Below are 27,923 nucleotides of genomic sequence, written 5' to 3'. Positions count from 1 at the left end.
GGGCCAGCAGAGCCCTCCCACAGATGGGCCATATCAACACACTTTTTTCTTTCTTGACTTTATACCTTGAAGCACTGCATCAGCAGCTTCACCAGCAAATGGCAAGGCAAGAATTGCCTCCTGCCAGAGTCTCTCCAGGCACAGAGATCCCCACTGGACGCCTGTGCCCCATCATCACCCAAACACAGCTCTAAGAGGCTCATTTCAACCACTTATTTTTATAGCATTCCTCATTGTGTTCCTCAGAGCAGAATAACACCACCAGTGGACACCAGCCCTTCCTGGGCTCCTCAGAGCCCAAAGTGCCAGAAGCAAACCTGAAACAAGCCCACACCAACACCAATCTGCTGAGAAGACAAGAGCTTTCCCTCACTCTGGGAGGCTGAGGTGATGTATGGGGCTCTGCTGGCACAGCCAGCCCAGTAATGACACCTCTGCACAATGGTACCACAACCCTGCCGATGGGGCCTGCCCTCTGCCAGACCATCCAGCCTGCCACTAGCCCAGACCAGCCAAGAGCGAGCGACTGCTAGCTGCATTACCTGAGCCCCTGGGCAGGGTTTGCAGCAGCTGCAGAAGGACAGTGCAGACCTGATCCCATTTAAGTTGGAGTATCGCATCTTTGCGCTGCTCTGGCAGACAGACAACCTGCCCCTACAAATGACCCTGTCTCATCACTGAATCACAGCCCAGGGGTTTGTTCATCTCACATGAACAATCCTTTCCTGATCCTGCTGATCCAGGCACCTCAGGAACTCACCTGCCCAAAGAGGAGGGTCTTCAGGTTCAAGCAACAGCCACTCTTAATGTTCAGTCAGTAGAGGAGACCTAGTGAGAAGCTTGTCTGTGCTACCTGGCTCAGCTCTTGAATCTAGACAGTCCCACAACTTCAAACAACCAAGCCCAAACCAGCTGCTAATGTGGCCTTTGGCATCCAGGTGACCTGGGTGCTTTCATTGCTTCTGCTCAGCAAGCAGCTTTACAGCTTCTGCCTCCTTGGGTGTCCCAACTAAATGAAGTCCCCTGGCATCTCACATAGCTCTTCTTACAGAGCCTCCAAATTAAGAAACCTAATTTTAATTTGGGGGGGCCGGGGGGGAGGGAGAGGGAGGAGGAGTGGAGGACAGATACAGAGGGCAGCTGGCTGGGTGAGAGCCACAGCCACCCCAGTCAGCAGAGCCCCCGGGAGCACAATGCAGTCCCCCCTGGGGCAGATGCTGTGCTAAGGCTTCCTACCAGGGGCACAGCTGGCACAACCAAAATGTGCTCTGGTCACACACTCTGAGCTTTTAAATGGGGAAGGGCCAAGCCCAATGCACCCTCCTCTTGATCAGTGTGGGATGCATTTAATCTCAAAGTTTCATTCTGGTTTGCAGTCTAGCGATGAGAAAATTAGGGAAATCAGTCCATCTGAACCAGCATGACCGTGTAAAATTATGCAGGCACAGCAGGCTGCAAGCCAGGCACTGGGAATATGAGAAATATGGAAAACTTAAAAATATACATTTTCAACAAGGGCAGAGATGATGCCAAAGAATAACTATGGGTGTGGCCAGATAGTCTGAACATTCAAAAACTTAATGGGCTGGTTTCATCCCAGAAAACCTGATTTAAATAAATGCAGCTGGCAGTCCCATAGCTCATACACCACGCACACTTCCTTCCAGGAACAGGGCCAGCCTGAAAAATGTTTTACCATTGAAGCAGGTAGGGAGGCAGACCCAGTGGCAGCAGCACACAGCTTTCTCTGTGTGTGAGCTGGCGGATGCAGGAAGCTTGTGGAGAGCAGAGGTTGCACAGGCACCCCTCCCAGACCCGCAGCAAGGAGAGGGACAGACGGGCAGTTGCTGACACCCCAGGGTGGGCAGCCTGCTGCTCTGGCCGCAATGAGGAACAAGCTGGGAGGATCCTAGAAGAGAACTGTTGACAAGAGCCTGTGCATCTGTGCAGCCAGGAGGCTGGTGATTTACCCGAGGGCTGCAAAGAGTTTAACTCCTTGCTTAGGAATCTTTCCATGTGCTTTGATATATGGGCTGACTACTCCTTTACTGAGGGGAACCCAAGCCACCACTGGAGCAGTAACCACTCTAGTGACAGTGACAATCTCAGCACCGCATTTCAGCTCTCAGTGCTGCACTGCGCTGCTGCCTGTGCTGGGCTTGGCCAGCCCCAGCAATCCCCCCACGACCTGCAAGACCTGGGACCCAGCACGGGGCTCACTGCGGAGCCACAGCAGCACCACAAAACAGAGGTTTCACAAACCCAGTCACAGAACCAGCTCCTGCGGTCTCATGAACCAGAGATATGAGACCTGTGGGGGTCTCTGCCTCTATGCTGACATCCTGAAAGCGACTCCATTGCTCTAATTAGACCTGGGGGGTGCACCCACACCTCCATCTCCATCTCCCCTGGCCTAGGGTCTGGGTGAGGGGTCTCTGAGCACCTGCTGTGGTGTCTGTGTCAAGCAGCCTGGAACAGGGCTGGAACAAACATCCTGTTTATAACAACTTCCTCCACACAAAAAATTCAGGGACTTCCTTGCAAAGGTTGCCCAGCCCCCCCTTGGCTGCCAGGGCCGGGAGACGCACAGCAGCTCTTCCTCCTGTTGTCTCCTCAAACCCATTATAAATCCTGGGGATTAGGCACTGTCAGCATTTTAGTTTTCAGTCCACAAGCAACTGCAACTACACCTCGCAGGCACATGCAAAATTCACTGTTAGCTCCTGTCACCAAGCCGTCTGAGCAACACAACTGATGGTTGCCTTCCAGCCCAGCCAGAGCCCCACGGTCCCGGCTCCAACACCATGGCCAAGAAAGCCAGCTACCCCTCGTTCGCAGCTTGACAGGGATGTATGAGCTGCATGCACAGGAACAGATTTGGGCAACCTGTTGATAGACAGAGAAAAGAACCCATTCTTACTACTTCTCAAACCTTCATACCACAGTTTGAATGCTGCTGTTTTGAAATAAAATGGGCCGTCCTCTCCTATATCTTTAAGTGAAACAGCATGAATGAAGAGGTCTGCATGCAAAACCTACATAATCTTTCCCTTTCAAGAACCTTTTGCACAGGCAAAATTTAAATTTAAAAATAAAATTTGAAAGCAAAAGTCCAATACAAGTTAAAGGGCTTTGCTGGTGACCTTGATTTCTCCTGTGGCTCATCCTAATCCTGCCTTTAGGGCACAACAGGACCTGGAAGCATTTTGCAGCCCAAGTGACAGCAGAGTACGCAGAGGGGTTGGAGCCATTTTCTGGGCTGCTCGAGTAATAAAGTGACTGCCTGGGAGGAGAGAAAGCAGGGTCAAGTAAGCCTGGTATTGCCCAGGAGAATAAATATACGTACATATGTATGAACAGCTATAGCTTAAATTAAGTGCTCTTTAAAGACACAGTTCTTCAAGTTGTACCTGAGTGAGGGGGCAGTATGTGTTATGAAAAAGCATTATATGACATTGCAGTTCAAGGCAGCAGATAGGACACTGTGCCAGGAGAATCCCTCCAACACTTTACACCAGGTGAGGGCTGGAGGGACACCAACCCAGAAAACAAACCTAGGATGGATCAAAGCCCAGTGCAGTTTCTGGGTCTGACAAACCAGGAGCGGCATCTCCTGCCCAGGTACTGAAGTCCTCCCGGGTAGGACTGAGAGCCTGCTCATTCCTTCCACTTTTGGTAGGACTGGTCCTGCCTCTCGGGTGTGTTTGAACTCCCAGAATTTTCTACAACTTTTTTTTTTTTTAAAAAAAAAGGAATTTAAAAAAAGCTTATCTTGAAAGGTACTTTTACCAAACACCCGAACACTGCAGAGTGTGGAACAGCTGATGTCCCTGAACTGAGGTTTGCAACTGAAGCCCAGTTAAGAGGAGAGGACACACCCTAGCTCAGCGTTACTCATCTGATTGGCATGTGAGAGGGCAGAGGCCCATGAACTGTTCCCCCTGCAGCAGCACTGGAGAAATGCCTCTTCCAGTCAGAAAGGGAGAACAAAAAAAAGAAAAAGAGAAAAAAGCCACCAGCTGGGAAAGTTGGGGGCAGCTTGTCTCGGCAGTGACGGGCCTGGGCAGCCAGGCATTTCCCACGAGCACGGCAGGCTGCACAGGGAGGCCACCAGGGCCCCTTAGGATGGAGGAGTCCTTGGCTGGCAGCCCAGTCACTCCCAAGTCACCGGAGGTGGCTGGCGCCTGCAGGCTTTTCCTGTGACTTTGCTGCTTTTGCAGTTACATGTTGAATAGGCCAATTGCTTTGGAGTCAGTGGTGCTCCAGAGCACCGAGGCTATTACTACATGGGTGCACGCCATGCTAAGTGCTGCAGCCACCCAGCCACCTCCCTTCCCACCAAGCCCTGAGCATCAGCACCAGTGGGCACTATGTCCCCAGGACCCATCTGCCTCCAGATCCACTCTGCCTGGCCCAGAAACTGCTTCAGAACTGATGTAGTTCAGTAATTTCCTCTCCTAATCTGCAGCAGTGTTTCAATTTGTTTGTCTAAAAAGGTGCCTGCTGCTGGGGAGAAGGTAACCCGCAGCATCCTGCTGCTGCAGCAGCCTCCATCGCCCCCACACACAGCCTCATGGTTTTGCCACATTCGTGGGGCAACTCAGAGGTGTCCTTGCCACCCATGGCAGAAAGCAGCCTCCAGTACAGCCACCAGCTCTCCTGCCTTGTATTGGTATGGAGGGACTGAGGACATCAGAAAGGTAAATGTGGTAAACTGTGCTCCATTTATAGACCAAGCTGGTGAAGGGGAATGCTTCCCAGGTTCCCTCCTTGCCCCCTTCCACCTCCCTCTCTCCAGGATGCTGCGTTGGCACAAAGCTCCTAGGGGGATGCTGCCATTAGCAGCAGTCACTTCCATCTCTGTGTGCTACAAGTTTGAGCATGGCATAGAGAAGTGGGGTGTGCCACAGCTGGCCTCAGCCACGCTCACCATCAGAGGTTTTGCTCCTTCCCTATGTGGCGCTGCCATTTCAGGGACACTGCAGTGGGAGAACGGCAGTAGATCCCTGAGCTGTTGCCCAGGTGCAGCCCCTGGAGGGAGAGGCAGGAGGAAGGAGCCAGGGGCAGGTGTAACTGTATTGGTACTGCAGTGGGGAGAGTAGGGCTTTCCTGGCATTGACCACCCACTTACAGGAAAAGCAGAAGAAATGCAGCAAACAGCAACCGCTTCTGTGATTCAGAGAGAGCACTGCAGGGTGGGGAAGAGAAATCCTTCACATTCAGCAAAAATGCAACAAAGGGAAAGAGAAGAGAGAGAGCTGGTGTAAGTCGGGGGCCCTGGCTGCCTCCAGGCTCTCCTGGTGGTGCTGAGAGATGAGCTGCTCGACGTGAACAGTGGGTGGGGAGGATGGTGCAGAACAGTTAACAGGGACTCCCACCTACAACACCTCGATGCCCCCAGGCACAGCGTTGGTGTCCCCCACGCTGCCTGCCACTGCAGTCACCCTGCCCACTGAGCTGATCTGCTGAGTCAGTGATGTACGAGCCGAAGCCCACCCTGCCTCCCAGTGCATCCAGGCGATGGACACTGCTTCCGAAGCTGCCTCACGTGGGAGCCACCAGCTTGCTCAGCCTCATGACAAGCCCCAGTGCAGGGGAGCAAGAGGACCCCACTTAAGCTGGGGTGCAGGAGGGAAGGGAGACAGAAACCCTGCTATGGTGACTTTTACAAAGCTTCTTTTTAGGCTACAGCAAGAGAACAGGCCCTGCTTTTTCTGTAAGGGGATTGCCCAAAGGGGGATGTCTGGATCTTCCTCCCACCACAGTGAAACTGGTGGCTGGGAGGCGAGAAGACAGACGAGGTGGCACTCTGAGGCAGCACCACCTCGGGCGAAAACCACAAGGCATGTACAACTGCCTGAATTTCAACAGACCGCTGCATTGAGTAACAGCCGTTGCCTTGCAGCTGCAGAGCCCTTCCCCTCTCCCCACCAGCTCCCGCTGCTGCCCCTCTAGTGGGGCACAGGCCGGGGACGTGCAGCAGGTCAGTTCCTCCCGCACAGCCCCCAGCCCTGCTCGTGGAGACAGCTCGCCAAGCTCCCTGCACCACGCCTACAAGGGCGAAGGCTTCAGTCATGAAACTCGGTGCCACCCTTCTGCAGTCAGAAAGGGAGCCACAGCCTGCGGTGCTTTCCTTCCTCTCCTCTACCCCTGCACAGCAAACACGTGGGAGGGGTCCCAGGGCACCAGTGGCAGACAAGACCTCGCATCCCCCCAGCAGCACAGGAGGAGTCCACCTTGGGAGCAGCACCCCATGTGCACCCTCCAATCCACCCAAAACATTTCCTTGTTGGGTGTGGGACAGAGTCTCCCTACTCAGCCCCAGGCAGGACTGGGCTCCTGGAGGCCCCTCACACAACCTATGCAGGCACTGTGGCATCTTAGCACAGGATGACTCCACTGACATTGCAGGCAGCAGGGAGAAGGCAGGAAGGGCAGGAGGAAATGGTCTAGACCTCCCCGCCTGCGATGGGGTGTGGAGGAGTCATGGCGAGGCAGGTCTGTCCTCCTAGCATTTGGATCACACACCATGGGTGAGACAGACTCCTTCCCAAGCCCTGGAAGAGCGGTGGGAAGCCGAGAGCCCAGATGGTCTCTAGGGCTTTTAGTCTTGACTTGTAGGAAGAGAAGACTGAGCAAGTCCAGAAAAGCATCTTGCTGCAGCCCTAAGTCCTGGTTCTAGAAGAACCAGACGAGCAGAAAGTCTCCTATCCTGCTGCCAGTGATGGTCATTCATCAGCTGCTGAACACCAGTTTTCCTATCCAGTTCTTCAGTATCAAAGCCACCCAACAGCTTGCTGGTGGCTGTCCCATACTACTGCTCAGCCCTGTAATACACATGCCATGGAAAATAAAGGACAGAGGCAACAGCTGGTTCTGTTCTCAAACTCTGTGGCTGTAGCACTGAGAGGACTCAGGCAAGGTCAGGAGCATCTGGAGGGATGGCTAAGATCTGCACAAAACCCATGGAGGGGATGCCCCTGGCCCAGAAATGCTGGCTGCAGTGAATATGAAGTGCAGCACAAAGAAAATAGATGGTCATTTGCCCAAAAGCTGTTCAGATAAATGAAGGATCCAGACCTCAAGCTCCACCCTGAGACCACTCCTTGCCAGAGGCACACAGGCAAAGGCCAGTCCCACATGTGGAGCAGCCACCTAGGACACAGACGGCAACTTCCACATGTACCCTGAGACACCAGCACCACCTCTGCAGCCCAGCTGCGGCCTGGACACACAGGGATGCCAGGTGCTTTCCCCATGAACACCTTGTATCCAGCCCTACTTATCTGCTGGGGCTTCCACCCAGACCCTCCAAACATCTGACCACGGGGTGGAGAGCCACCCCTTGCAGCTCTGTCCCCTGCCCCTCCAAGCCCATCAGATTCCCTGGTCTGATGGGCTGAGCCCATCCTCATGGCTCCAGCAAAAACTCTGGACACACTTCTACCACCCAGAACTGAGAAAGGGGCTTCAGCTTCCAGGCGACACAAACCCCAGAGGACAGAGTTGTTCTTCGCTGGTGGAAAGAACACAGTGATATATTTAGGCACAGAAACCAAATTTAGTCACAGTCAAGGGGCACGTGCTTTACTCCGTCTGTTTGACATCTGAACCCAAGTTCTGGTGGTTAACAGCGAAGTTATGCTGTCCTGCTGGCTACAAGAGGAGGTGAGACAAACAACGCCAGATCAGCCCTCCACAGGAGCAGCTCCCCTCTTCCCCCCATAGCAGAGGGGCATGCAGGACCACAGGGATTGGTTTTGGGGAGCACCACCTTGATTTTTAAATAGCATTTGTTCAGATCTACTCTCTCCTTTAAAATCAAGGACCGTGCTGACTGGTGAAGTTTTGTTTGCAAACTTGTTGAGTCTCCTCATTATCTCAGCCAGCCTGCCCTGCTCCAACTGAAGTCCAAGGATTAAGTTTACATTATGGAGAAGAGGGAGGAGGTGGATAACATTCCTATGCCCACTTAACTTGGCACTTTCCCCAGCACCCTCCTGCCCAAAGCTTTTCACCCAGCACATGCCAAAGTGCTGGAAGAAAGCTGCAAACAGATTATGCCAGCATTGCTCATACGCCAGATGTGCTGATTCAAAGCAAGGCTGAGCTGCTCTGGCTACTTGCTGGGGGCTGAAGACAGGGCAAGTCACTAGAGCAGCCTGCTACGCGCTGAGGACACATGCCATCCTTCCCAAACTCACTTCTAGAGCCCACGAGGCCAGTGTGCCGCCAACACAAAAGGGGACCCGAAGGACCACCAGTACCCACAAAAGCCACCAGGTCCGCACTCCCCTCCAGCTGCCACCAGCCCTCAGCACACACTGCAGAGGCCATAGAACAATACAGAAGCCACTAGAAGCCTCTGCTGCCACAGCAGAGCACAAATGTCAACAGCTTATCTGACATGGCAAGCATGCTGTAGGTGGAAGCGAAATAATTAGCTCTCTGTAAGAGAGGGCTCCAAGCTTGCCAATTTTCCCTTACAGACAAGGATACTATTCAGAGACTTTAAATATAATAAACCTTTTCTCCTCCCTTTTCTGAACAAAATAACCTACAGAGAAAAATATTTGAAATTTAAAAAAAAAAAAATCTGTCCCCATAACCAGTGAGGGGAGGAAGATGCAGGGCAGCAAGTGAAGAAACCCAAGGCTTACAGAATTTCAGAGCAGGAAAACTTTATCAAGGACAAAGTCAGATAACACTGCATACTCCTCTTGAAATGCAGAGCTCCCTGCTGATCATAGCGAGACCAGGGATGAGTTTTTCACATCTAAATCATTCTGAGATGACAAAATATCTCCTTGAACAACCCCTCCCCTCCAGGTTGGCAGAAAAAAATCCCATTCCTACTGAAATTTTGGCGGTACAAATCAAAACTCCTTTTAGGCTAACCAAATGGTTTTGAATGTTGCAAAAAGTATCCTTCACCTTGCTAGAATCACACAGGGGATTTAGTTTCTTTTAACAAGGGCTGATATCTAACCCTTTTGAATTCACCATCACAACTTGCTAACCAGCCTCCCAGGGGGATGAGAATCCAAAGAATACCCGTGGCTGGCACATGCAAACAGCTACTAGATGCAGAACAGACAGGGTCAGCACAGCCGTGACCAGGTGGCAGTACCTGGGATGCTGAGTGCTGTGGGAAGGGTTAACTGCAACATGCACAGGCTCATTCATGAGCTCTCCCTTTGAGGACCAGACCACAACTGGCTCCAAACACTCTGGGCTCCCAGCATTGTACTCTGGGAGCAGGGATGGCAGTAGGAAGGCCAGTGATCTCATTTGTTACAGACACCAGAAAAACACCCAGGGAACGGGTCCCTGCCTGCGCACAGGACAAAGCCTTTGTTGCTTTGAGGGCTATGACTGGGATCCCCCTCCTCTCACCAAGTTAATCATCATTTAGAGGCCACTCAGTTCACCAACAGTATTTGTTATTGGATGGGCAGCAAAATGCAGAAAATCCTTTCAAATATAAATAGCTAAAAGGAATAAGTTGCTTCTTCAGTGGGAAGATTCACCAACTTCCAGTGCCCCAAGTTTGTGCCAGCATCTAAAACAGATGATGCATTTCAGAAGGGTAGAACTCATGATGAGAGCTGGAGTTTGACCCAGGACAGGTTTCCTGATGTCTTCTATTAATAGCCAGGAGTTCCACTGCATCCTCAAAGCTTCACCTGGCCAGGAGGACAAGTCATTGAAGGGGTGGTAAAGGACTTTTTACAAATTTTCCGTTCCTGCCTGGCATGTCCCTTGGAACAATTATTTGTTCTGATCATCCCCAAGTTCACAACACCACGTGCCTGGATCCATCACACAAGATGAGAGTATTGCTATTTAACTATTTCAGTGAGGGCTTTGAAGTCAATGGAAACCACACCAAATCATAAGGTCTGCAAAAGGCCATCCCTCTCTCTCAAATGACAACTTTCAGGCTGTATCTGATATAAAATAAAGTGTAAAACTGCAATCTATTGCTTGTTCCAGGGCATAGGCTGAAGCTTGGTTTCCAGGCACAGTATCCTATACTGAAGTAGTTCATACATATTCATTTATATGCAAATATTGTTCTTTAGCATTTCCCTTGGTAAGCCAGCCATGTGGGAACGTGGCCTATTGCAATTCATTTCTAAACAAAGTTTTAAAGTGCTTTGAAAACTAATTTGCCTATAGGCTTCTTGTCTGCTCCTTTCTCTTCATAAAACTATGGTCTTATGGTTATAAACTTGGACTGGGATTCAGCACATAAGACTTATTCCCAAGTACCATTTTCCTGCTGGGTAAACTTTAGGCAAATTCTTGTCTGTGCCTCAGCTCCCCCTTCTAATAATCAGGATAATGACACCAGGTCTCTTTTATAAACGCATTCCATGGTGTATAGTTGACAAGGGTATGCAATCACAAGCCATTATTATTGCTTCAATAAACTTTACTTGCAACATTATTGTGTATAAAGGACGGTAGACAAAGGTTTCTACTCTAGTTTGCACTGCGATGTTGCTACCTGTAGAAGCGCTCTTGAACTTGGCTGGGCTATGGTAGTTTGCCTGCTGCATAGGTTGTTCTTGGTGGTTCATCAAAATCACTCTGTTTCCATCCTTCCTTTAATGGAAAACCCCAGTTTTACCCAGAATGGGATTTCCAGCAACTTGCCAGAAGTCGTGAACGTCAGCTTTAGCGTTCAAAGACAGAGCAGATATATTGGTCCCATGCAACTTGCTGCCCATCTTTACAGCAGAGGAGGTCAGAAGACTTAGACCTCCATATCTTTGGAAAAGGCAGTAAAAAGCCTGCATAAGAGCGAGGCAGAGAGAAGCCTTACTGCTTCACAGGCAGACAGCAGCTGGCAAGGAGGGGAGGGAGGATGGCACCTAGACACCCACTCTGCAGCATCCCAGCTGACAAAGACACAGTGTCAGGGTTGGAGCAGAAGTAGTCACCCACTCAGGTCAATTACACTACCCTGAACTGCAGATTACTTGACTGTGGAAACCCAGGGAACCATCAGAAAAACCACTGGGCTCCATTTCTAGCCCCAGCCAAGATGATGTGCATCCAGCTGACTCTAAGGACAGGGAGGGGACACAGTGATATCCCTGCCACACTCCCAGCCTCCTACGGCACAGTGGTGCCCTGTCCTGATGTGTGCAGGTGTCTGCCCACACCTTCTCCTCACCTACCCACCCTGCAGAAGTTACTGGGGTTGTTACGCCATTCTGCCCGAATTCTGCACTGGTTAAAATTTAGAAACCGGTCCAGCAAACAGCACCCCCATGCTGGTTTGCCCAGCAGGGCTCATCCTGCAGCAGCTCATGGGTACCAGACCACAGCCCTGCCAGCAACACAGCGCTGGGTGCTCTTGGGGGCTCTCACTGTGCAGCCAAATCTGGCATGAATTTAGGTTTCTGCAGTTGGGGGAAAGGAGAAAGAGAAAGGAAAGGCTTGTTCCTCTAGAAGGTTGGCCAGCTTTTCCAGGTCTCTCCTCCACTACGCTACAACACTATGCACAGTTCAGTGCTTGTGAGCGGCAAACAACTGTTCCAGTATTTTGGGGAGATGTTTGGTACAAAGCTTCAGGAGCACAAGGCCAAGCAGGAAGGGCCAGATTAGACTGCAACTCTCCTGCCAAGTGAAATGCTAAAGGCACACGAATAGCCCTCGGATTCCTCAGGGGCAGATGACTGAGAAGCCTGGAGAGCCCTGGTCTGGTACAGCATTCATGTGCACAGGCATCCAGCCATGGCTCAGTCTGCTCACCCTGCAAGCCATCCCTGCAGGTTGCAATAACCTCCCTTCACTAAGGGAAACCTTAGGGAACCTGATACTGTTATCAGCTTTCTTTTTTTGTTTATTTTAAAGAAAAGGTATTTCCAACTTAAGAGAATTAAAAGCTGCAGATGCTTTACATAGCCTAGCAGTCTAGTGCATGGGATAATGAATATTTCTTTATGATACAGGATTTTCAAGAATGCCAAAACCTCCAGTCAACATCCATATCAAAGGGGTAGCAATCCAAAAAGTCCCTGGCTAAACACGTCAGGGCCTGCCCACAGAAAATGCAAAGTGTTTTTTAAGGGAAGTACAAAGACTAGGTACAAAGCTGGTGTCTCTCTGCAAGCTATACAAGTTACATACCCACACAGCGGGCCAGTAAGAAGAAACTCTACGCTGATTAAATTAACCTTCCCCAAAACACTCTGGCAAGGCAGGCTTACCTGCACAGTACAGCAGTTTTTGCTTTGATCTCCAGGAAACGTCTCTATTCAAAAGCCCCTTTGCCATAGCAACCATGGTTTATAGAAAAGGAGGGAGGGGGAAAAGAATTCCCCAGTGCTTCACTAGAAAACTTGTACCACCACTGGCAGAGTCCTCTGGTTAAATACCTGGGGCCAAATGACATTTCCACTAATTTCCAGAGAACCCTACAGACTCAATGCTGGAGCATCTCGACAGACTGCTGCAGGAGGGAGCGCAGGTTCCCTGCCCCACACTATGGGTGTGCTGCCAGAGCATGCTGGGTTGTCCACCAGAGACACCCACCGTCTCCCGGGAGCAGAGATCTCCTGCAGGAACATCCAAGTCCATCACTCCCAATGAGACTCTCCTCCCTGGTCATCTTATTGCTCCTCTGACTGCAAGAGGAGGTACTTGGAAGCAGCAGAGATATTCAGAAGCAGGAGATCAAAAATTCCTCCTTTCCTTTGAGGTCTCAGTCTTTCTGTGTTGTTTTGGAAGAGGGGAAAAAAAACTAAAACAGACAAACCCAACTGTATAGCCTGCAAGAGGGACACAAAACACAAAGTCTGTTGTTTTTCTTTCCCATGTACTAATAAGCATCTACACGAATTCAGCACCATTGATTCCAAGCATTCAAACCCCACACCTTAGTCCCATTCCTCAGTCATAAAATAGCTTTAAAAAGCCCATTTTTAAAGTTGCATGTATATTGGGTGTGGGGGACTTGCCTTTGTGTTTCCAAGTCATACATTGCACTTCAGAAAAAAAGACTTTAAAACGTGGCCCATCGACAAGGACTCAAACAAAACTTACTTTAGTTTTAATAGCACAATTCTCAGCTTTTACTTGGTGCCTCCATTTCCAGCAGCTGGGATTTATGCAAAAGAACATCAAATGCCACAGGGCTTATAATAAAAATAAAATCATGAAAGCTGCCACCACTGCAGTTTTGCAAGCCTCCCTGGGCTGTTTTCAACTGGCACAAGACTGTTTGGCCTCTACCATGAGCAAAGAAAAGAAGGCGGGGGGGAAATGGAACAAGATAGCTGGTGAGGGCACAGCATCTCTGCAGTGTGTTTATATGCCAAGGAAGTTCATGCTGGTTGCTGCCATCTCACCAGTAATATTCCTGGGGACTCACTGGGGTCCTCCAAGCCCTTGGTTGTGGCTCACGGTGGGTGGCTTCTCTGTCATGTGTGAGAACCAGGGTTCATCCTTGATGTCGCGCAGGTATAAAAGCAAGAGAAATTTGCTGGTTTATACTTTCATTTCAGTGCTATGGATTTCAAAGCAGCTGCTGTAGGATAAGCCACTTTCCGTTGCACAGGAAGGTTTTTTGCTCCCTAAATATTGCATGTAACCTTCTGGTTACTGAAGCGCAAAGCCAAACCCTAGCAGAGAGGAGCCACAGGGACCTAACAGAGCTCAGAGGGACAAGGAAGCCTCTGCAGCAGCTGCTACCACTGAAGGCCAGGTTTCCTCACATATTTTCCCTGTTAGTTCAAGAGTCGGAGAACAGTCAACAGACTGATTTAGCAAGAGCCCTTCTCAGCACTGAGCCCCTCTCAGCACCGTCGGCCGAGACTGCTGGTGGCAGACTGAGCCGTAAATTATTCAGAGCCAAAGAGCTCCTGCCATCCAGTAGGTTGGGCGCGCCAGACTGTCTGCGTGCTCCCACTCCTGCCCCTTTCTCACTTTGAACACTCTCTTTCCATGCTGGGCTGCAAGGACAAGGAAACCACAGTGGATCACTGACCAGACATTCACCCACAGCAGTTTTACCCCAAGCCTGAGACACTGGAAGCTAAAAGCGCAGCAGAGTCCGTGTGCCCATTGTGCAAATGGACCATGTGCAAATGGTCCAGGAAAATGCTGTCTGAAATAACCCCACAGACAGAAATGGGGATGGGATACGGACAAGACAATGAAAGCCAGTGTTTATATTTGGATGCAAATTTTCCCCAGCAGCGCTGGTGACTGAGAAGCGGAAGCCTTTGACATTAGGGAAAACACGGTAGTGACTAGAAGCCGGTCCAGAAGTATAACAGCCTGGCTTATTTACTTTCCTCAAAGCCAGTAAAACACTACAGCATTAATAAGAGCAGCTTGAGCAATGAGATGCAAATGTCGCTCAATTAAATAAAGAGAACGATCCTCCTCCCAAAACAATGGACAGGGCTGTAACATCTACCCTCATGGGAAAGCCTCATACAGGAGGCTCTTGTTCCAGTAGCTTCAAACAGGCTGTTTAATTTTAGTAGGTCGGCAAGCATATGACATTACAAAGCACTTCTCAGACAAAAGCAGAGCTGAGGAGATCTGCAAACCATTTTCCCTACAGGAAGGAAGGCAAAGCTTCCTATTGCAGGGAGGAGGTGGAAGGGGAAAGGGGAGGGGGATGATAATTTAGGGAAAACAAACAAGGCCTATGTATAAAATTCAGGCAGACAAGGCACAGAGCATGCAGGTAAAAACAGCAGAACAGGGTAGAATACAAACTAGCCCCATCTCTCACCCAAGTTTGGTTTATGATTGTCTTTTTAATTTTGCGAAGATTAGTTTTGCTGCAGTTGCAATCTGTCCAAATCCCAAGTCCCCTCCTAGGACAGATGTTTACCTTTCACTTCCTTAGAAGGGTACATATTTACTTTGTTCTTTAACATGCCCAGGGCTCAGCATCATGATTAGCAGCCATCCAAATACCATCTCTCTGGACAACTTGCAGTCCAGCTCCCTTGAAGCAAGAAGATGCACAGAAGGCTGCACTCAGCGCTGGGTACTGCAGCCCTCTGAGCCAGGGATCACAGAGGAGTTGGGGGCTTTACAGACGGATTTTTAAATAATAAGGGACACTGACCCATGCTGACATTGCAAAAGGTGTTTGCTGAATAAGCACACATTGCCCAGTAAAACAGTACCTCTCCAGCATTGCTTAACCAAAGCATGAACTAGACATGGATTGGGTTATTCCTGCGGCAGCCCCGTGGCTCAGCCTGCACCCTGGCCTCAGGTTCCCCAGTACAACAGGCAGGGACCAACAGCTCAGCTCACAAAAGTGCAAGTCTCAAAAACTGAGATCTCTTTTTTTAACTCTAGTAAGATTACCCTGGGAGGCCACAGAGGTATCTGAAGCATTAAAAAAGGAAGGAAAAAGTAACAGAGCTGCTGAACACACCCTTTGATGCTCTCCTAACTTGCCAGTAGTTACAAGAAGGAGCAGATGAACTGGCCAAGAAGATGCATTTGAAAATCCTCACATTCACCTAATTTCTACTATCTTGACACAGACACACCTGTACGCACACAGGTACCCAGTTAGTCGAGTCTAGCATGGAGCAAGTATACAAGGGTTCAGGCCCTCACCCTCTCTAGCCCCCTGCACCTTCCCTGTGGCAGAATGCAGGAAGGTGCTTTTCATGCTCACCTTACTCTGCTGCCAGGGACTCAAAGAAAACAGCAGGCAGAGGGAAAAAAACAACCAAACAAATATATATATCTGTCTGCCAGGCTAGGGGAAAGAGATACAGGAACCTGCAGTTCCAGCCACTGCACAACTACCCATTGCACTAACCTGCTGGATTGTTTTATGTCCCTGTGCCTCCACAGCCATGGGAAATGGAGCTCTTGCTATCAGTTACCTCTGCATTACACATGCTGAGCCAGAAATAAGGCACAAATCAAAAAAACAGGGTTACCCTTCCATCTGATCTTTCAAAAGAAGGACTGAGGTGGTGGAAGAGATGCCCTTATCAGTGCTGCATTTTCTACCTTTACAAACTCCAAATGGTAAAAAACCCCCACAACTCCAGTTTTCACTTCACAGTGAAGATCTCTTGATCTTTCCTGCACTACGGATAAGCAGCTTCAGTTAGAAGAAAGTTTGCTCATCAAAGAAAGTGGGGAAAATCCAGACACTGATCACATAGTGAGTAGAGCACATCTCGTGAGTCATTTCTAACTCACACTTATGCTTCAATCTGCTCCAGAGGTTTTGCTTCACCAGAAATTAGCCATTTCCTCTCTACAGAGTGAGAAATACACAGCCGTACACATCACACACAGTAACAGCCTCTTACCCAGAGCTTGCCATCCCAATAATATGCTCCCAGCAGCTTGACGATGTGCCGGTGATCGCAGGTCGCCAGTATTTCAATCTCCACCGTGTAATCCTCCAGTTCATCTTCACTCTTTGTTTCAATGACTTTGGCAGCTGCTAAAGCACCGGTTTCCTTATTCTTAGCCTGCAAGACAAAACCAGCATGAGTACAAAGGCGAGGGGAGCCACGAGCACACAGTACTTGCACAATTCCTGCTCCTCCACTTCACACTCTTGGTACCAGCCACAACACAAGCATGGAAACTTGCAGATATGTTTCTGCTCCCTAAACCTGCCTGTAGCTTCACAGAGGGTATGAATGCTGTGCCAGGGCCAAAGCATCCTCCTTCCTCCCTCCAGTCTCTAATGCCTACACCACTTCCCATCATGGGAAGAAAGAGGCTTTTAGAAAATGAGATACATCCTAATGTTTGTAGCATGAAAAGAAAGACAACAGAGGCAAGAAAACATCAGAGTATAGAGGCTCTCTGATAATAGCATAGGTGATAGCTCAATTTACTAGAAGTACTGAGTATACAGACAATCTGACCAAATTCACAGTACAGCTGTGAACCATCTCCACCATGAACACTCCTGTGCTTCCCTTCCTCACCAGGACCCTCACCAAGGCAGTTTTCGTAACACAACGGAAATCTAGGGATCACCTCCTTGGCAGATAAAGCAACACGAAGGGTGCATTTTGATTTCCCAGGACTGGCCAGTATTCCTGGTGTTGCATGTTAATGAGCTCTTCAGATCACAGTAAGAAAAATACTACACATGCTCTCCCAGCTGCCCCCTCCATTTTATATAGTCCCTTTAACCAACTTATTCACCAAATAACTAGAAAACCATCAAAACCTCTTTGGCCTAGTGGCTGGAAAACTTTTGCTGGCTTTCCCTCCCCATTCTTCACAACTGCACAGGATCATACCCTTGGGTTAGCAGCTTGCTGACCTCCTTCCCCAGGCAGCAATCACTGCCTAGGAAAGGGTCACCGATAGCTGCACAGGGGCTGCTCTGCTTGTAGGCGCCATACACCAGCAAAAGGCTATTAAGGCTGGACTGGAAGCACCTGCAGACACATTTCTTATCACCCCACTCCTCTTGTGCCCCCACCTGACATGGGGAAAAGGCAGCTGATGAAAGGCTTGGCTAAAAGCAAGCACCTGTAAGCAGGCAGCACCAGGCGAGCCTCGGAGCTGCTCCCGTGAAGGACCGTTTCAGAATCATCCACCCATCATCCCATTGGCTTCTCCCAAAACCGCCAGGGCAAGCTTGCATTTTGCAAATGCAGTTTGCACAAATTATTGCAAAAATTAGAAGTTTGCAACAAAACACCAAAAGGGCATTTGCAAGACAGTCTGCACGCAGGGCTTCGCTGTGAGATGTGTCATACGCTGGGATAGGGGGCAAGGCAGGAGCTGTTGACTCAGGAGCTCCCCGCCATTCCCAGAAGTGCATTGAATCAGCAGATCAAGGGACAGGAGAAATCCCTGTACTTCACCCACTCTGCTGCCCACTGGTGCAGGAGAGCCCCACGGTGTGATTCCAGTTCATTACCCATTTTCCTTCCATCACACCCACTCCAGGCTGCCTCTCCCCCAGGGAAGAAAGTTCCACTGTGGACGTTATCACCGGAGGAGCTGGGCAAGTTCTGGTTGTGACCTTTCTTACCGCTCTATAGTTTACATATCTCTGTTTGGAAAACCTATGTGGGAGCTTACAGGAGGATTAATTCCTGTTATAAACACCGCAAGCCCTGCTGAGCAGTTTTATATAGCTTAGGTAACAGTGTAACTGTGTACCAAGAAACAGGCTGGGGAGGGAAGGAAGGAATAAGGGAAAAAGCATACAATGAAGGGAGGAGAATAAGGGACCCCAGAGTCTCTGCTGGGTTTTGAAGACATGCTGCATTTGCATGAGTTGGCATGGACAGCTGTGTCTTTACCACAGGGGACAAATCCATTTCCATCCGGGCTCACTGCCCAAATGCAAGATAGCAGCTCATGCTGGTTTCAGAAGAAATTAGGAGGTTTCTTTTGCTCAGGTTGGTTTGTTTCATACCAAGTTGCCACCAGATGCCCAGAGGAGGGCAGGCAGAGCAGGGCAGGGGGAGATGCAGAGCGAAGCAAGCACAGGGAAAAGCACAGCACTTCCGAATCGGAGCAAGAAGTGCCCCACTGTGTTTGCTCTGCACTTAAGGCATTGGGAGAGGTCCAAGGAAGGGAAGTAAATATTGTGAGAAGAGGTGGGGCTTCCCTTGGAGGTCAGCCATTGCACACTTCCCACCAGCAGAGTCCTGGACAGATCAGCCCTTCCAGGATGCCGGGGCCCTGCAGGCACCTGAAAAAACCCAGGAGCAGAACGTGCCCCAGTCCATCTCCCACTGAGAAGTCTGAACCAACCTGCCTTCACTCCCAAGCCTTGGGAGAAGCATGCCAGCAGCCATGCTGCCACCTCTCATCCCCTCCTGGGCTTGCTAACACATGCAGGGGTGCTGGATGCTGAGCTGGAGGACACAGTTTTGCAAACCAGGCTGCAAGCCGGGGCGGGGGGGGGGGAGTGACCGCAGCCCACATATTCACTGTGGCAGCCTGACCTCATTCAACATTACAACTAGCAGGGTGAGCAACCCAGCAACTGCCAGCAATCACTTCCTTTCTAGATATGAGCCTGTGTATACCCTGCCTGACGTTCAGTTTTTAAAGATGTCCATATCACAATTAGCTGCTGCCTTTCTGCACCACTTTGGACTGTCCTGAATTAGAGTATTTACCCAGTCATCTTCATTTCCTTACCTAGCAGAGAAGGCAGCCTGGGGAGGATGGGGATCCCATGAGCTGTGCTAGGTGGGCTTATACCCCAAAGGGAGAGGAGCACTGAACTGTCCCACTTTCCCCCAGGCCAGCCAGCACAGGGAGGTCACACTGCTCAGGCACACCAGCAGAGGTGAGACCACCACCTCCAAGGACAACTCAGCTCAGTACATCACAAACTCATGATGTAAGAATACAAGCTTTTGAAACAGCAAGCTCATGCGGGTAGGGATGCCATGGGGATGGTGTAGGCCTGAACCCTGTACTTTCTGCAGCCATGTGATAATATCACCACTACAACTGAGTGCACTCATGGCACTTCCCAGAGGGACCAAAATGCCCCACAGGATGGCAGAAGAAGCTGAAGTAGGAAAGCGACCTGAGACCATGAGGTCAGTAGGAGGTTTTGGAAAATTAATCTCCTCCAGTGTGGCCCACTGTAGTGTGGAGAAGAGACTGGTTGCCCCACACAGGTGCCTTTGAGAGGACCAACACTCATAGAGGCCAGACAGCTCATCCCCTCCCGAGTTGTCCAAGGCCCCTCTGAGCCTAAACCCAGTCTGTAGTGTTTCTACCCAGTCTGTAGAAACAAGGAGCTTCTGCCCATTTCTCTACCTTTCATTTCTCTCCATCTGCTTGTCCTCCAGCCCTGACACCACGATACAGCCACATTCCCAGCAGCCTCCCTGGAAATGGCAGCTGCCTGCCATCAGGCAGACAGCTGCATCACAGCCCCTCACAGCAGCCAGCCAGCTCCGAAAGCTGCTCACAGCGATCCAGATTTGTACAGGCAGCATCAAATTTTGGCCAAGTACACCACGCAGCCTCTCTGTAACTCATGTCTGGCAATTTCCTTCAGGTTCACTGCTGGTATTTTCCTGCATACAATGTATTACAACAGCGATATTCTTCCAGGAAGGTTTGTTTGGATCCTAAATAGGCCAAATGCTTATGTTGCCAGCCCTGGGAACCAGCTTCAGACATCCCAGTCATGAGATGATGCTTTAGGGTTTAAAGCCTTTTCCTGATTTCTGCTTATCTTTGTACAACAGATCAGAATCTGCCCCAAGACATTAGCATAAAGCAGAACCCAGCGCACTCTGACCTCAGAAAGCCAAGCTAGCAATTAGGCAGAAGGAATCAGCATCTCCAAGCCTGCAACCTGCAGACCTGGATGATACACTTAACAGCAAGGGGGGGACACAGCACCAGGCTGAGAAGAGGCAGCATGTGCTACTTGCTCTCCAAAAGCTGCAGAAGGAAAGAGTTGCCCCCAGACTCTCTGCAGCTTCACCTCTACCATAAGCTTCACTGGGGGTCATGCCCTCACCTTGCAGCAAGGGAAATTAAAACTTCTTTCATGATGGGTGTTTTGTTTGTCTTTAAATCCCAAAGGAAGACACAATGATATGGAGGAAAGAAGAAAAACAAGAACTATCACTAAAACACCCTTGGTTGACTCACCAACAGTGTTTGTTAGACAGCCACATTATTTGAAATGCAATCCTGCAAAATACATGGTTTGAACTACAAATTCAAAATCTTCTGCAAACCGTAGCCTAATTACAGGCTTTTCAACCCAGGAAAAGTCCACACAGAGAATGCAGAGATGGGAAGAGAGCTTCTGTTCTCAGGTAAAAGACCCCTAAATGTGCAGCCTTTGAAGAAGTCGTGGTGTTTCCTTTTTTTTTTTTTTTTTTAGTGAAATTTGTGGACAGAAGTGAAAGAACCACCCAGGTGGTAAGATCCCAAGAACAGAAGCTGTTTGATGCCAGTGTATAGTGTATGGTGTATGGCCTATGGCTGGTCAGTCGAAAGCATGCATCCAGTTCCATCTTTTAGCTCCTCCACTCCTGGGCATTTTAATGCCATGGATAATTTGTCCCTGGAGTGCCAATTAGCACCAAAAAAGCAATAGAGCAGACAGCTGCCAGCGTAGCACCCAGGATACACTGCTGAACTATAGTTAGATTCACTACAGTCTTGGCATTTAAAACCTGAAAAGGCCTGATAGCCACGACCAGCCTTTGCACAAATCAATGCATTGCACAGACCACGGCTGACAGGCCTGTGCAGAAACAGGAATGGAACATGCATTCCACAAAAGCAAGCATATCAAATAAATTACCCAGTAAACTACCTCCACAAAGACATGCCAGGATCCAAAGCAAAGGATCTTGCTGGAGTCCTCTGGAGCAAGATGGGCACTGGACATGCTACTGCCAAACACACTGGGAATACCAGGGACTAGGGGATGAGTGGGATTACTCCTAGAAGGCAGAGACATAGAGTAACTACTGCTCAGCTTATGGATTTAAGGGGTGAGAGGTGCCTGTTCAGGTGACAGAAGAGGCTGTTTGGCCTTTGCCTGTGACTCACCCTCCAACCTATTGTGAAATCCAGGTTGTGACAAATGCAGGAACTATTTTAAGCCTTTAAAGAACAGATTACCGGAAGGCTGGATTGTTCGGTCCTTCCTCAGGCAGGACTGCTGCCGAAGGCATGGCCAGTTTCTAGGTGAGGCAGAACAAAACCCTGCACAAACTCTCATTCACTAGTAGAAAGAAGAGGACTAGCACCAAGAGCTCCCGAATTGCTTCCTCTAGGCTTGCTTGCCCACAATGTCTTCCCAAGCCAAGGGACAATCTTTTTAAAGCTGGCCTGCCATATTGTGGCACCACATTTTTGATGTGAGCTACTCTTCCCATCCTTGTAAGCCTTCTCTTCATGCCAGGAGAGCTGATGCTTGATATATCAGAGTTAGAGAACCAGGAGTAAAAAGCCTGGTGCTTTCAGTGGATGCCGTATTTGGGAGTTGGTAGTTCTGACTTCCTCCCCAAGCATTGTACTCCTGTTGTGTGTCTTTGCATGCAAGCAACCCTTGCTTAGATATTTCTCATGGATAATGTAATGATTAACTGCCTTCTGATGAACTTTGCCTGAGCTATCTGCATTAATAAACAAACACAGAACAGACAGGCTCAAGTCAGTGCTCTTATTATTGCCAAATAATCAATGGGAGCTGAAATGAGTTCCATGCCCAGCAAGCTCCCTAGAGCCACTTCAGTTGGGCGCCATAAATGAAATGTATTTTGGGTTTTTTTTGTTGAAAATGCTGAATTCAGTCCTTGGCACCACCCAGCAGAGCGGGTGGTGACAAACAGGCACAGGTGCAGCAGTAGGGCTCGCGTAGCCCTTGTCTAGCAGCCCCCAGTACACACAGCACCCCGTGCAGAGGTTCATCCCTTGGGCATCAGGTCAGGCAGGGGTCTGACCACACCAGGCTGGACCAGCACTGCTGCTCTGGGAGCTGGGGCAACACTTTTGCAAGGGCTAGGAGGAAGTGGAAGTGGCTTGTGAAAGAAGGCAAAAAGTGTTAGTTTAAAAAAAAATAATGCAGAAACACCTTCCTCTAGCTTTACAAGCTAGAGGCAAGGGAAAGTAACATTGCCAGAGAGCTTAAGCTATGGCCAAGGGCTTCCCTTCTATGTAGATACACCAAAAAAAAAAAATAAAAGCATGACAAAAGCATGGCACGCGTACCTTTTCTTGCCTTAAAAGCTCAGCAACGACGCAGCAGAAGGGAATGAGAGATAACAAGTCCAAGCAGCAGTACATTAGTCAAGGAGCAGAAAAGCTCCACAGGAAGCTTCAGACCTTGCACCCAAACACAGCAGCAGACAAGAGGCTTCTCTGCTGGTATGCTACCCTATAACCCACCTACAGAAACTGAGCTGACCTCATGGTCCTGTCACAGGTGAGAAATGAGCAAAAACCTATACAAGGTTTGAGGAAAGGAAAGATCTAAATGGATCCAACATCTTCAGCCTATAGACCTAGAGCTTGAAAGCGTGAGGCATCCTTCAAATCACTGGTCCCGGGAAGAGCGTAGTGTTCCACCTGAAGCACTCCTGCCCTGGTCTTCACTCAGTCAATGCCACAACATAGAAGATAAATTAAAATGGGGGTGGGGAGGACACCATGCAACCGCATCTGAGTTTCCTAGCAACTTTCTGCAAAAAAATTGGTACATAGGGAGCTAAGGGCTGAGCAGCATGCTAAATGGCTACTATGCCTGAGAACCAGGGAACAGGGCTTAGATGGGCAGTGGTAAAATGCATGTCTGTCAGTCCTTTCACCCTGTGCTAGAGAAGCATCAGATAAGCAAGGCCCTTGCAGAAAGATAAAAGAACTTATCAGACCTTTGCTATCTCCATAGCACAAGCGTACCCAGGGACGATACTGCAGCAGTGCACCAAGAGAGAAATGCAGGGCAGGAGGCAACTCAACAATGCCAACAGATACAAGCACCGAGGTCCACCAACATCAGCTGGCTTTGCTGGGGCACAGCTTCCTTCACTGACTCTCCCACCTACTGAAATACCACACAAACATTTTGGTTGGTTAAATAAGGACACGAGTCATAAGGACAGGAGTACAGGTAGGCATGAGGGAATTGCACGAGAAGAGAAAATGTCAGGAAGGTTTCCATGTGTTGGGTGGGAAGAGCATTCTGTTTTGAAGAGTGGACTTTCAGAGGGTGGAAGCGTAGTGCTTTTCTATAGCCAAGTCAACAAAACCCACAGAAGCCAGAAGCCAGTTCATCCAACTCCAGCAGTGCTAGTGCCATCATTCTGCTCATCACAAGGGGCATGCTGCCCCTTCCAACCCCATGACCTGGAGGCAGCATGCACAGACACCACTCCTAAATACAACTGCACTTTTCCCCCTTCAGTGGGAGCAAAGCCGCTCTGGCTACCGGGTGATGCTCAGGCCCAGCTGCTGAACCAGATGGGCTACACTGAGCAAGACAGAAGTTCACTGTGCTCGTACTTTGCAGTGCTTAACCCTGGCACACCAACAGCACCTTCAAGAGGCAAGTTTATTTTAAATTTACCTATTATTTTAAATAATTTCTTTAAAGTGACTTTTCTCTTCATAGCTGAATTCCTTTTCACCTAGGATTTCAGGCTGAGCAAGGCTGGCTGTGCTGGTGGATGGGAGGGCAGCACAGCCATCCACTGCATGCAGCCCCCCAAGGACCCCCGACCATGCAGTGTGGCAATGAGGGTGAGTTTGACCTGAGACCTATGAGAATAACCCCAGATTTACACACAGCAACAACCCAAGGATGAGAAAAAGAACATTTTTTCCCCAAGGAAACTGCATACTCAAGGAAAAAATAATTTTAAAAAAGAGACATTTTTTTGGCAGGGATTTTTCTAAGGAACAACGATTGCCATGTGCTTGAGGGTGAAAGGTTCAAAGCCTTCATCTAAGCTTTCTCTTCCACGCAGCTGCCCACAACTCCCACTGTCAGCAGCATTGCCAAGCTCTGGGCCATGACGCTGAAGTCATTATCAAAATATTTAGGCCATGGAGAGCTATTCCTCTTCCCTGTCACACGGATCCAGCCATGGCTCCACAGAGCACAAGACAAGCTTCACTTGGACTTCAGCAGGGATGGAGCATCACACATTTCAGTGAGTTTAAAGTGAACATGAAGTTTAAAGTTCAACCAGGTTTAATATTGTGGGGCCACTGGATATGTAAGGGAGTGGTGTCTTCCCCTTCCTCTTCTCCCTCAACTGAAACATTTTAAGAAAACCCTTCAGCTATTCTAAGCAACAAGGTCATGATTTGATTTTACCACTGGTTTTCAATTTTTTTGTGGCCATAGTTACAATCAACTTAAACTTCCCCCCCTTTTTTTCCACTTCCTCTCTCTGTCTTTTTTTTTTTTTTTTAAAGTTAAACCAGCAGATTAGCATCTCTCCATGACACCCTTTCCAGGAATTACATGTTAAATCCCTCATGAATCAAACCAACAAGAGCTAAGCCCCAGTCATTCGAGCCAACTCGTGCAAAACCAGAGCGGTGTAGGTTCAGCTGGCAAGCAGAGAGAGGTCTGCAAGTGACAGGGACAGTCTCATGACTTCCAACAGGCCCATAGCTGTGAAAGGCATGCTTATAAGGCAGCTGCACAACATTTAACAATTAGTCTTTTATTACCCAAATTTCAAAACAGACATTCATAGTCTGTAGTGTATACAGCACTAACACCACCATAATAGATCAGACAATCCAAATTCAGCTTTTTAAGCTGTATCTTAAGAAGAAAGGAGAACAACAACAGAAGAGGTACATTTATGAGCTGCTGTGGCACAAGGCTCAGCATTATCTCTCTGGGAGCTGGCACAAAGAGTAGTTTGAGGGAGAGTTCAAGTGAACGAACCCCCTTTCTGCTGTGCTGGGGTCTGCAGGCAGCATGGCAGCCCACGCTCCCGCAGCAGAAAGCCTGTCCCCACCCTGCGAGGAGAAAGCCTTATCAGGGAGCCTGCATCCCCATCAGCACGCACTGGGAAGCAGAGATAGCATTTCACAAGAGGCACGAGTGCAGCAAAACAATCCCACCGTGAGAAAGGCAGCAAGTCCCAGGGCTTCTTCCAGCAGAGCCCATGCTTTTGTAAGATCAAGTCCACTCCCTGCTAGCTCATGACTTCGCAATGCCCTTGCATATTTGTTCCCGCTGATGTTAATGCAACTACCTGGAACAGTAAATACTGCACCAACTAATGGGTTTTGTAGGACTAAGTTGTGATTCAGCAGCTCCAAGCATTCAGCCCACAGCAGCCTGCACTGCTAGCTTCACCATGAGCATCTGCAAGGCCCCGAGATCAGCACACTGCATCAGCAAAGCAGCTCATGGCGGTGCCACTGTCATTTCCCCCTCCCTGCACATGCAAACAGATGTTGGCTTTGAACCAATGAATCCACAGCCATACGTTTTATTAATTGTATCTTAGGTGTTTTTGAAGAAAAATAACTCTGCTTTTTTTACGGCTTTTTGGAAAGCTAGGAGTTAGGAACTTGTATTTTTATATGCCCACAACTCCAGAGGTGCTGCAGACTTCCCAGGCTAGCACACACTGACCACAGCTCCCAGCCGCTGGCCTAATGATTGATTTAAGATCATCTATTTAATGAGCTTTGGATGAGGTGGGTAACAAAGCGTATTTGGCATGCAGTACGTTGCTATCGCTTCCTTATCGTACCCACTGGCCTTACCAAAACCAAGACGTTAATAGAATGAGAGCTAGAAAGAAACTGTTTCACCCCACCCCCTTCCTACTTTTCAGCTTCATTACCCTCTGCAACATGGTTCACTGTTTCCTCATACAATCAGGTCCTCTTTTGCTGAAAAAAAGTCTTTGTATAAAAATAGGGAAATCCCAGTAGTTTCCACTGGCTGCAGGTTTCTTACGGTCTGCTGTATACATTTCAGGCTCTACTACAGATTTAGTTGTTTTTAATTAATATTTATTTAAATCAAGCCTGTCCTACTTTTGTAAACACTGTGTCAAACCAGTTCAAGTTTGCTCAGCTGAGTGCATGGGGAGTCTAAGACACAGCTCTCTGATGGTGTTCTGCACGAGTCCCCAGTAAAACCATTACACAGCTGAGCTTCCTCCTGCTCAAACCTGGTGTCATAAAAACAAAACATACTAAAACAAGCACATTTTTTTCTTCTATCCACATCTAAATTTCTGCCAGGTCAGACTTCTCAGTGTACAAATCCCATCCTTTTGCACTGCTCGGGATGACGGGCTCTTTGGAGCAAGTTCAGCGTATGGTGAGTAGGGCAGGATACAGACACAGGCGGATTATATCATTCCCATGTGTCAAAAAGGGGTGGAAGAAAGGCAGGAACTTAATTCAAACACCCTCAAACTCTCACAACCATACAAACACTCTGACTTGCTTTAAATGATCGCTTTTGTGTGAAAAGGAAATTGGCTTGAAAGTGACTTCAAGGGAACGCTTAAAATTGTTCATTGCGTCTCAGCTACTTAGGTCCTCCTTGCGCGCAAGTGGGTTGATTTGTTTGTTTGGGGCAAGCCTCTTCTTTCACATCTCTATCCTATATGCATCACCACCTAGGGTAGTGTTCCAGATTTAGAAAGACGAAGACAATATGCAAGTTAAATTTTAGCATGGCAGGAAACAACTTCTCCACAATAATGCTACTGGCTATTATCTAAAATAAGGCTTTATAGTACATGGCACCCAAATAATTTGGGATTCTTAAACAAACAAACTAAATCTTGTACAAGAACTCTTTGAAAACCAACCATGTTCATTTGCCAACCAGGATGGAGAACAGGCGGAGAAGAGAGCAAAGACAATGGAGAACTAAAACTTTACTAAGAAGAATAAAATAGTTGCCCTTTGGTTTCTGTCACAACATTAACCCCCACCCCCGATCGACCATGTTAAAAATGTCTCAAAAGCAGACAGTTGTCTACATGTACTAGTTACAGACGGAGTGAACTTCTGGTTATAAACACATGGCCTGCACTGTGTAATTTAGTAAAATCCACATTCTTCTTTGGGTTGAAATGGGGATCAACAGAGATGGAAGTAGTTGGAAATGAGGAGTTACTATCTGACAGGCTGACATCCATAGCCTACAACATCTAAAGTTACTCTGATAATTTTAGTATTGGTGTGAAGCTGGAGTTAATAGCAGAGGCATTCAGGTATAACAACAGACTTTAAAACCAAACCAGCTGTTTACAAAGTAGTTTTATTCTTAAAAGTTGTCTGTTTTGGATATGTTATACATATTTTAGATAGAAGAATAACTGATTTAAATCTTCTAAGTTTGCATTTGTCTCAGAAGCCTATTAACTTATGTTACAATGTTTACCTCACTTTTATCATTGCATGAGAAACCTAAGCAAAGGTAATCAAATAATTAC

The 27,923-nt window shown here is 48.6% G+C and overlaps 1 protein-coding gene across 2 annotated transcripts in view; it reads right to left on the bottom strand.

Annotated features, from left to right (window-relative positions):
• Positions 1–27,923, bottom strand: part of STK10 (serine/threonine kinase 10) — a 53,318-nt gene that overhangs the window by 23,815 nt on the left and 1,580 nt on the right. Inside the window, exon 2 of one of the 2 annotated variants that reach the window (XM_075102415.1) lies at positions 16,323–16,487. In XM_075102415.1, coding sequence (XP_074958516.1) covers positions 16,323–16,487 — 165 coding nt within the window. Of the gene's footprint in view, positions 1–14,863; positions 14,947–16,322; positions 16,488–27,923 lie in introns of those variants that run through there. The other variant, XM_075102417.1, reaches the window with a different exon arrangement.

This window comes from Phalacrocorax aristotelis, chromosome 8 (assembly GCF_949628215.1).
Source record: "Phalacrocorax aristotelis chromosome 8, bGulAri2.1, whole genome shotgun sequence".
Classification (NCBI taxonomy): Eukaryota; Metazoa; Chordata; class Aves; order Suliformes; family Phalacrocoracidae; genus Phalacrocorax; species Phalacrocorax aristotelis.
This window is presented reverse-complemented; position numbering and strand designations above follow the sequence as displayed.